The sequence below is a fragment of the Astatotilapia calliptera genome, chromosome 2 (assembly GCF_964374335.1).
Source record: "Astatotilapia calliptera chromosome 2, fAstCal68.1, whole genome shotgun sequence".
Classification (NCBI taxonomy): domain Eukaryota; kingdom Metazoa; phylum Chordata; class Actinopteri; order Cichliformes; family Cichlidae; genus Astatotilapia; species Astatotilapia calliptera.
In genome coordinates, this window is record NC_137423.1 from 2,134,271 (window position 1) to 2,144,713 (window position 10,443).

General features: G+C 43.5%; 1 protein-coding gene across 4 annotated transcripts in view; it reads left to right on the forward strand.

Annotated features, from left to right (window-relative positions):
• The window catches only part of stox2b (storkhead box 2b), a 46,458-nt gene extending 36,237 nt beyond the window's left edge, over positions 1-10,221 (forward strand). For all 4 annotated transcript variants that reach the window (XM_026181491.2, XM_080308962.1, XM_080308966.1 and 1 more), the window contains 2 exons: positions 1,415-3,803; positions 9,868-10,221. In XM_026181491.2, coding sequence (XP_026037276.1) covers positions 1,415-3,803; positions 9,868-10,072 — 2,594 coding nt within the window. In that variant the 3' untranslated portion in view covers positions 10,073-10,221. The remainder of the gene's footprint in view (positions 1-1,414; positions 3,804-9,867) is intronic.
• The last annotated feature ends 222 nt before the right edge of the window (positions 10,222-10,443 follow it).

The following is a 10,443-nucleotide window of genomic DNA, read 5'->3' on the forward strand; positions in this document are numbered from 1 at the left end:
AAATACGTTATACAGAAGAAAAGAATCCATCCATCCATCCATCTTCATCCGCTTTGTCCGGGGCCGGGTCGCGGGGGCAGCAGCCTAAGCCTGGTCGCCACCCGGCACACAATGCACCCGACCCCTATGGCGCCTCCTGCGGGTGGTGGGCCTGCGGGAGGATGGGCCCATGTCTCCTCTTCGGGCTGTGCCCGGCCGGACCCCATGGACTAAGGCCCGGCCACCAGACGCTCGCCCTCGGGCACCCTCCCCGGGCCTGGCTCCAGGGCGGGGCCCCGGTAACCCTATCCCGGGCAGGGTAAACTGTTCCCTCGGTGTCCTTTTCATAAGGGTCTTATGAATCGCTCTTTGTCTGGTCCCTCACCCAGGGCCAATTTGCCATGGGAGACCCTACCAGGGGGCAAAAGTCCCCAGACAACATAGCCCCTGGGATCCCTGGGACACACAAACCCCTCCACCACGATAAGGTAGCGAAATACGTTATACAGAAGAAAAGAATATATTGCAATATATATCGTTACTGCACATGCTTCAGATTATATCGCGATATGGATATGAATTCCCACCTTAAAGGCATGTGGTGCCATTTTGATCATATTTAAGATTGAAGCATTTATTAATAGTAGGTCTTCTTTGAGCAGTTTTCTGAGACTTCATGTTGATGGGTTTTTTTAGGAAGTGATTACTGAAATTAACTATAGAGTCTCTGTAAAGATCAATAGTACTGGATGCCGCTGTATATAATGATACGTCTGTGAGATGTATAATTTTTTCCTCAAATGGTTAAAATTTGTAAAGAAATTCATGAAGTCATTGCTGTTTAAGGTTAAAGGAGTGCCTGGCACAACAGAATTCTTCCTCTTTGTCAGACTGGCTCCCTCACTGAAAAGAAACCTGCGGCTGTTATTATTTTCTTTAATCAGTAATGAATAGTAAGATGTCCTAGCTTTACAATTTACAATAAACATTTTTCTGGGCTAAATGAAGATCTAAATTAGTGAGATGCCATTTCCTCTCCAGGGTACAGGTTATCTGTTATACCAATAACCTGTTCTGGGTTAGCAGGTAGAAATATTACTTTAGTCAGAAATACTGGCTGATGTTGAAAGAGGGGGTAAAGGTACATACCTTTGATATTGATATTGCAAAATGAAACCTTTTCTGTCCTCACTGACGTTGAAGTTATTTCAAATCTTCACTCTGGAACTAATCTTTAGAGCTTTTAGTGTACACGTGTGGGCCAAACAATAACATTTCTGTGGCAAGGGAATTTTTGCTTTTAAACATAGTATGATTAATAAAAATCCTGGATTGTATGTTTGTTTTTTAGTTAATTATGTTAGGGGGCGGGTTTAAATGAGGTCTTTGTAAAGAGCCAGTGGACTTACTGCTTCATGTCTCTGTCTTTGGTCAGGTGTACCTACACCAACGGAGGAGGTTTTGCGCCATACTCTGAACATGCTGGTCCGTGAGCGGAAGATCTACCCGACACCTGATGGATATTTTATCGTAACTCCTCAAACCTATTTCATTACTCCAAGCCTAATCCGAACTAGCTCCAAGTGGTATCACTTGGAAGAGCGTTCTGCTGACCGACACCAACATCAGAACCAGCAGCAGCAGCATCAGCAGACACAGTGCACCTCCCCTCTCTCTGGCACCATAACCCCTTCCACCTCCGGGGGTGTGCGAGAGCGAACACACCCAAAGTCCAACCAGAATCACAGCGGGGGAGGTGGGGATTCTTTTTACAACAACAGTTATCGTGGAGACGACCCCCCTAGCCACCACACCACCCTGCAGCGGCGATCCCCCAAAGACCACCGGGAGGCGTACTCGGTACCTCACTCCCCACAAACACCCCCTCAGCAAGCAGGAGCGAACACTGAAAAGAGCCGCAGTTCACTCGGGTTCCCATTCAAGACGGATACACTAAACAAGCACCGAGGTGGGGGCGCAGCAGGAGGAGGGGTAGCAGGAACTGCAGACATAGAGAAACAAGCTGGAGCTAGTGCTACAGGAAGTCGAAAGTTTGGTTTGAAGTTGTTTCGCTTGAGTTTTAAGAAAGATAAGGCCAAGCAGCTTGCAACCTTCTCTGCACAGTTCCCCCCCGAGGAATGGCCGCTACGGGATGAGGACGTACCCAGCCAGCTGCCACGCCACGTAGAGATGGAGATCATCCGTAGAATCAATCCTGACCTCACAGTGGAGAATCTTGCTCGACACACAGCAGTCATGAAGCGTCTTGAAGAAGAGCGTGCTCAGAGGAGCAAAGCATCGTCGGCCAATCACAGCTCCAGAAGTAGAAGAAGTGGGGGTAGACACAGAAAGCAGTCCCAGACCAAACTTAGCCGCTCGCATAGTAAGACAAGGACTGCTCGCTGTGAGCCAAGTGACAGTTCCCATTTAGAGTTGGCCGAAAGGGACTATAGAGGTTACTCATGCTCACTGGCTCGGTCACCAAGGGAACAGGCAGTGGCCATGGAGCGGCAAAGGGCCCGACTCCACCTGGCACACAGCAACCCTAACATTCTTGACTCCTCACACCTGCCCGTTACTCCAGAGTGGGATGTGTCCGGAGAGCTTGCCAAGCGACGCACAGAAATGCCTTTCCCTGAGCCAAGTCACGGCAAATCAGCCCACCATTCTAAGGTCCACCGCTCGCACTCCCACACCCAGGAGAGGAAATCCAGAAATGAACGCAGCAACAAGGCCAAGGAACGTTCCCGATCAATGGACAACTCTAAAGGTCCGCTTGGAGCTGGACTGATTGGACCACCCGATTATTATGATGACCGGAGCCGTTACTATACTGATGATGGCACCCTGCGAGCTAATCAGAGCTCTTCTCACTACTCTCGTGCCACACCCACTTCCACTAAGGTGCCTGGGGATTCCCTGAGATTGGATGGGAGCAGGAACTTGGAGAAGAGTAAGAGCAGGGATAGTCTCCCAGCATATTCACCAAAACCACTGCCTAACTCTGCCTCTCCCGATGATTACTTCCAATGCCCTGGATCCTCTGAGGCTATTCTCACATCAACAGCTCCTCTGGGAACTCTGGGCAAAAACAGCCATGATGGATTAAAACCAGGTAGTATTGACAGGCAGACTGATAGACAGACATCCCATCCACCAGAAAATAGGGAGGACTTAACAAAGGTGGGACCTAAGGGCAGCAGCTTGCCACCAATACCCCTCTCTATCCCTGACCTCCCTCTTTCTAATGGACGACCTGCCCACAGCACCTCTTCTAATCAGGAGAAACGAAAGGAGATCTTTAGTAAAGATACGCTCTTCAAACCTCCACCTAGCCTGCCTTTGCCAGGTTACAGCTCTCTGAGAAAACCCACAGCCCTTGCCTCCTCAAATCTGTCATCATCCTGCGATGCTCTTGATTCCCAAGAAGCCTTCGATGCTCCTAAGCCTCTGTTGGCAACATCATCTGCTCCATCACAAGGGACTGAACCCACATCCAGTGCTGCAGATGCAAACTTTGACTACTACAATGTTTCAGATGATGATGAACTTGAAGACGGAGGCGCGAAAAGTCAAGGAGAGGATGAGAAGCCTGGAGGAAGCATTGCTGTCATGGGAGGAGGTGGAGCAGGAACCATGCAATGGCTGCTGGAAAGAGAGAAAGAGAGGGATCTGCAGAGGAGGTTTGAAAGAACGCTTGCCTTCCCAGGTGTCAAAGAGAACCTTCCGGAGCCCAGTCAGAACCAGCAGTCAGCTCATTCTGCTCGGCTGGACAGTATGGACTCCAGCTCGGTCACTGTTGACAGTGGATTCAATTCCCCACGGTGAGAATACTTATACTGTACACACTACAGCCATAAACACCAACACTGTACATGGGGGGTGGATGCACTTCAGAATAATAAAACCCCAGATTAAGCCTTTGTTCGTCAATCTATATACTTTATAATTTAGTATCTAATTGAGACATTTTACATTTATCAAGTGTAGATAAATGATATCAGTGATATTTAATCTCAAATTACCACGTTCCTGACTTCCATAAGTGGAGGAAAATGTATGGATAGTTTGCAGCAACCTTCTTCATGAGCCCTGTGCTCCACCTAAGCTGTCAGATGCAGAGCTCACACACATGATCCGGGCACGTTCCCAAACAGTTCCTAACAGAAAATCTTATTCTTGTATTCTAAACGTGATTATTCCCCTTTAGTAGGCCTGTTCGATATAACGATGTATATCTGATGACGATATAAAAACGTCTGTCGTTTCATTTTACGCTATCGTTTGTTTCGTGGTGTCGCAAAATAAACTGTTTACAGCAATATTTGTTCATGGTTCTGATGTCACTGTAGTGGCTGTATTCATTTATTAAACGTCTCTCTTTCTCTTATATTTAATATAACCACACTACAGAAGCGCCTGTTTTTATGCGTTGTCGTTAGCAACAACGATGGTAACAGCATCGCGTGTTCGCTTGTTTATGTTCCACATAAACCTTTCACAATAAAGCTCAAGATCCTGTTGAGACTTTTCAAAATAAACTGAATCACGTGAAAGAGCAGATTATTTACAGATGAGAAGCAAAAAGAGCCGCCAGGTGCTAAAAAATAAAGCTTAGACTCAAACGTTAGAACAGGCTTCTCCCCGCAGCACGCCGTGTAATAAATACTCACAAAGAAAACGGCGCCGTTACAACTTGTGTCTAAAAATGTATCGTTTCATGCATCGGTTAAAACACTCGACTCCAGCTACATGACGCGCAGCAGGAAACACTTCACACAAGTGGAGATTCACAGAGTTTACAGAAAATGTTACATTTGTGTGATTTATATTGTTATCGGACGATAGATGTCTTATATCGGGAGATGAGATTTTGGTCATATCGCACAGCCCTACCCTTTAATCCCCTCTAACTGATGTGAATTGACCTTGAGACACATATGTAAAAGCTGCTCTTATACTGCATTTATCAATTGCATTGTTATTAGATCATCTGGAGTGGGACACCATAGTGTAGTGGATACCTGCTGGGGATGGATATTCCTTTTGGTTTGTGTTATGGAGGTCATCCAGTGAAAGTCTGACAAATCAAAGGTACAGACCTACTGTGTGTTTGACCTGCTGAGGTATCTAATAAAGTCAGTATGAAATGAATGTCTGACTATAACAGTGTATAAGACATTTTGACACCAGGCTGAATGATGTATATCACAGATCTCAGAGACTGCACGTGTGGTGCTGAGCTGTGGGGCTGCTCGTGTGCATTATGGACTCATTTCTCACTGTGTTAAACATCCACTACTAATCCACTGGCTCACTTTAAAAACTATCTTGATTGCCTGCATGCATCTTCTGTTATGGTCCCCCCATGGCACTGAAAGAGAAGTTCCTACAAATAAATATGTAATGAGGTCAACTGCAAAAAATAGCTACGTCCAAGGGCCAGATTTACTAACGCTCTGCACCACAGCAAAACACGCTTTTTACGTTAAAAAGCTTCTGTCAGGCTTTCATAAAGAGGGCCAGTAGTTGTTTGGAACTGAAAGGTGTGGATGCAGTTATTGTGTTGGCTGGCCTCAAGGCACTTTATTTACTTTTAGGAGTTTCCCTTCGGAGAATATTTAAATCAATCATAAAAATGTGATTTGTGTAAGTTTGGGACATTTTTATTGTTTCATTGAAACCAAGTCGTGCTCAACTTTAATGAAAAGTTTAAGAGCTGTACAGAGATACATCATTAACATGTTCTTTTATCAACACAGACGCACACAAAGACACACACACACAGACAGGTCAGCTGTTACACACAGATTTCTGATGTTTAAGGTGGAACAGTTTGTAACGGTGCTCCTGAGTTTCAGTGCCAAAGACCTCACATAGTTACCAAACACTTCTAACAGGCGAGTCCAGTTTTATAGTGAAGTGACTTGTTTTCATTTTCCTTAACTGCAACAGTACAGAGTGTAAAACCTCTGCTTACACTGTATTCCTTTTGTTAGCACAGTTACTCCTTCGCACTCTAATGTTTGACACTCACAAGCTGCCCTTGGAGTAAACTGACTACATATTTGTACATGAACCAGCGCACTGTTAGGTCACCAAAGATTTCTTTCACCCTCTTCAGCTTTTGTAAATGCATCATCATGCTAATTTAACTGAGAGCTTACAGCCACAAAGCTGGCACCTCAGCTCTTTGCTAAACCCTGACAGCAGCTTTTTGATACTGCATGCTGATGATACTCACAATGACAGCTTTGACCACTCAGACTTTATTAAGTAAAAAAGGTTGATGTGATAACTGCATTTCATAGGACCGAGGGTTTGATCCTACAGTTACATTATCACTGCTCTGATAGTGGCAGATCTCCATACATTAGTCAACACGATTGACTGTGATACTGTATGAACTGCTTAAAAAGTCATTGAGAGGTGTGAAGTACTGAAGTACTTCTTAATTGTACTTAAGTACAGTTTTCTGGTATCTGTACTTTAGCTGATTATTTATTTCTCTGACAGCTTTGTACATGGACTCCTTACATTTTGATTTAAGAGGGGAGTTGTGCTTCCTGTCAGTGCACTGCTTCAAACATTAGAACCATTAGAGTCTAAACAGTAGCACATGAGAGTCGATCCAAATGATGTATCTGCCACCATGGGGCTATTGCACACACAGAGACGAGAGAGACAAAACGATGTCATTTATGCATCATTTATTACAAGTTAAAAGTGGGCCAGTGGTTTATCTTTTGGTCTTGTCAACACTGGAATTAGTGCGGATGTCCAGAAGCTGTGGTCACGATACTTCAGCATCTAGCTAGCCCGACAGACGAGGAGCGCTCAAAGATGGAGTTCTGATTTTTAAGTTGCGGGTAATTTAAATGCAACGTTTTTATCAGATCAACAAATATCAGCAAGCATACAAACTGTGTGCAGCTTGTTGCTAGTAAAAAGTACAGCTGCTAGCTTCCCCAATGAGACAAAAGAACGAGAGCCAACTCAGAGATGGAGAAAGATAAGAATAGAATAGAATAGAATTCAACTTTATTGTCATTGCACATGCACAGGTACAGGGCAACGAAATGCAGTTTGCATCCATCCAGAAGTGCTTTAGTGATATAGATATATTACAATATATATTAGCAATAATATAGATATGTGAGTATATTACAGAAATGGGTCTATTATGGTATGTTATAATGTACACGGTATGAAGTATGTTGTGAATATTCTATAACTATAAGTATGTACAGGCTGTAGTGAGTACAAGCTATGTACAGGATATGAACAGGATATAAATATGAAAAACTATACAGAATATGAAATAAATAACTTTACAGAATCTGGGATATACAGCTATACAGAAATGGGAACTATGCAAGTTGTAAACAGTTGTAGGATTAAAGATTATTGAATGTACAGAATGATTATTTACACAGAGCTATACAGCAGTGCAGTTAAGATAAGTGAGGGTGTAGATAGTTTCTACAGAGGCTATATAAAGTGCTGGTGGTTGTGAGTGGTGGTTCAGTCCATGTTATTATTGTGTGTTTGAGGGTACAGTTGTCCATTGTGGGTGTGTGTGTGTTCAGTCCATGAGTTTAACGTGGGTCAGATGTCAGGAGGCAGAGTTCAGGAGTCTGACAGCTGTGGGGAAGAAGCTGTTCCGGTACCTGGTGGTCTTAGTCCGGAGGCTCCTGTAGCGCCTCCCAGAGGGCAGGAGGGTGAAGAGTCCATGTGATGGGTGACTGGGGTCTCTGATGATTTTCCCAGCCCTTTTCAGACACCGCTTCCTGTAGACAGGACACGTGCAAGGCTGATAACGCTTAGTTTCATTTACCATCTGGTATTAAGACATCTGCTTACATCTAGTTGTGTAAATCCACAAAGAGCACGTCGGAGCAGCACCACAGGTCAGCTGACCACAGCCTGTAATATTGACTGGAGCTCACAACAGCAATGACTCATTTTCCTGTTTAGGTGTGGAGGCCCCGTCCGCAACGTAGCAACAGACAATAGATTTACATATGTGCTACATATGTGAGTAAAGTCAGTACATTCTTACTAGAAAATAAAGTTTGTTTTGAACATAATTACCTCATAGGATGGAATTCAAGACAGAAGGTGATTTATAGGAATTTAATATTTCTTTCATTTCTTAATAACTGCACAACAATTGTTGCCTTCTCACTGAGCTTCTTGTTGATGGTCTGGTCCGTGTGCACCTGGTAGAGCATCAATCACTGTGGACACTAGTGAGCGTAGCATGCTTCTTCATGTTGGGTAAACATATTTAAGTCTTATTTTATTCTTTTTTAAGTAAAATTGCAAACATTTTATAGGAGGAAGCTGAACACAAGGATTTAGCCTCCATTAGAAAAACAAAATGCTTCCAGCCTCTGAGGAGGGGGTCAGTTTTTTCTGAGCCCATTCAAGTTGAAGGAGCCAACCGTGCCATCCTACTCTGGATCACTGCAAACACAAAGCTTTAGTGAGTCTCCTTTGCCCATCCCAGCCAGCCTGTGGGAGCCTCTACAAGTCATCCTTCAGATCATTCAGGTTGCACAACAAGTCTTTCATTCTGATACTTTGTGTTTGTGCGATATTTATATTTGAGCTCTTTGTATTTTTCACACGGGGCCATGTAGGACTCAATTTTTCCCCTTAATGATAAAAACCTTTATTTAGAAACTGCATTTTGTGTTAACTTGTTATCTTTGTCTAATGTTTAAATTTAAGTTTAAGAAACATTTAAGAAATATTTAAATGTGAAAAACATACAAAAAATAGGAAAGAGGCCAATACCTTTGTAAATGTAACTCTGTGATGTGTTATTTCATTTAGTTTAGTCAGTTACTGTCTGTACTGTGTCGGCTGTCACCACAGGATTCTGATTCTGAAATGAAGAATGAAATTGGTCACAATAATAAATATAATAGTAATAATAACAATAATAAAATTAGACAAAAAGCGATGTGCAATAGAAGGTGAGATTTGAGGTAGCTATAGTGTTATATCAGTTTAGCAGATAATAATAATGACAATAACAGCTACTATATATACCAATCAAAAGTTTTTCCAGTTTTTATTGAAAATCATACAGTTTAATGTCTCATTGCATTTTGAAATGAAAGCATAGGACAAATAAGAAGTTAGAGTGAAAAAACTATCAAAATCAGTTTATAGACCAAATATATTCTGACTCATCAAAGTCGCCCCCTGTGATATAACAGCTGAACACAGCCGTGGCTTCTTTCTACAACACGAATCAAATCTTCTCCCACATCTGGAGCAGATGTTCCCATGAATGTGGACCTTGTAGCTGCTTTGCTTTCGCTCTTCTGTCCAGTTCAAACCAGCTCGATGGGTTTAGGTCTGGAGACTGTGCCGGACCTCCATGTTTCCAAGCTCATCTTGTTCTTTGTTCCTGAGGTGGTTCTGCCACAGCTTGGACTGTGTGGGGTCTTTATCCTGCTGTAGGATGAAGCCCTGACCAACTCGGTGCATGTAGGAAGTAACAGCAGCAGCTTTCAAGGCTGATCAGCCTCCGTTGCTGCAGAACAGATTTAAAATGTTTACCCGTGTTGTCCCTGAAAAAGGCCTTTTTTGTATAATTGTGAAATGTACATTATTTTACAGTTTTGGTGACCTTACCTTTGTTTTAAACCGCTGGCAGTTCAACACTTACCTTTGTACCATTTCAAGCTGTTCACTGGACTTGAACGACTGCAACAAATAACTGTATAACTGTTCTCAGACTTTTGACTGGTAGTTTATATACACAAACACATGTGTATGTATATATATGTACACACACACACACCAATGTCAGCTTGAAGAACCTTCTCTTATGGTTGTGTTATTTCTAATTGTGTCTCTGTCACTCTGCAGAACGAGAGAGAGCTTAGCATCTAACACCTCTTCAATAGTGGAGAGTAACCGACGGCAGAATCTGGCCTTGAGCCCAGGCCACCTCAACATCACCACTGGAAACGGTCCTCCTTTCTCCTTCCGTGCCATTCCAGAACCTGCTGGCACCCAACCAGAAAAACTCCAGAAGCCCAGTGCCTGCCTTGCGTCAATCACCAGCGTCTAGGGTCAGAACTAAGGGCTGGGCAGAACACAGAGCCAGTGGACTGGTCAGAAAATCAGTCTGCATGGACTGTTACAGTGAAAGCTGACAGACTGACTGGCAGTGCAGCTGTGACAGGTCCTTTGTGATTATACCTGCTAACACACATATGGATGGACAGACAGGAAGTTAGATCCCCAGGAAGCAGCTCGTTCACACAGAACTACACACACCAGGATATTGCACACTGTCATTCTCTAGCCTCTAGTTTACACACTACAGCTTTTGTGTTTTTCATACGTGTGGGTTCGAGTGAGTGAGTGACTGAGCGAGTGACTGAATGCTTGGATAATCTGTAATCTCAGGTTATGTTATTTTCACGCCCATTCAGCTGC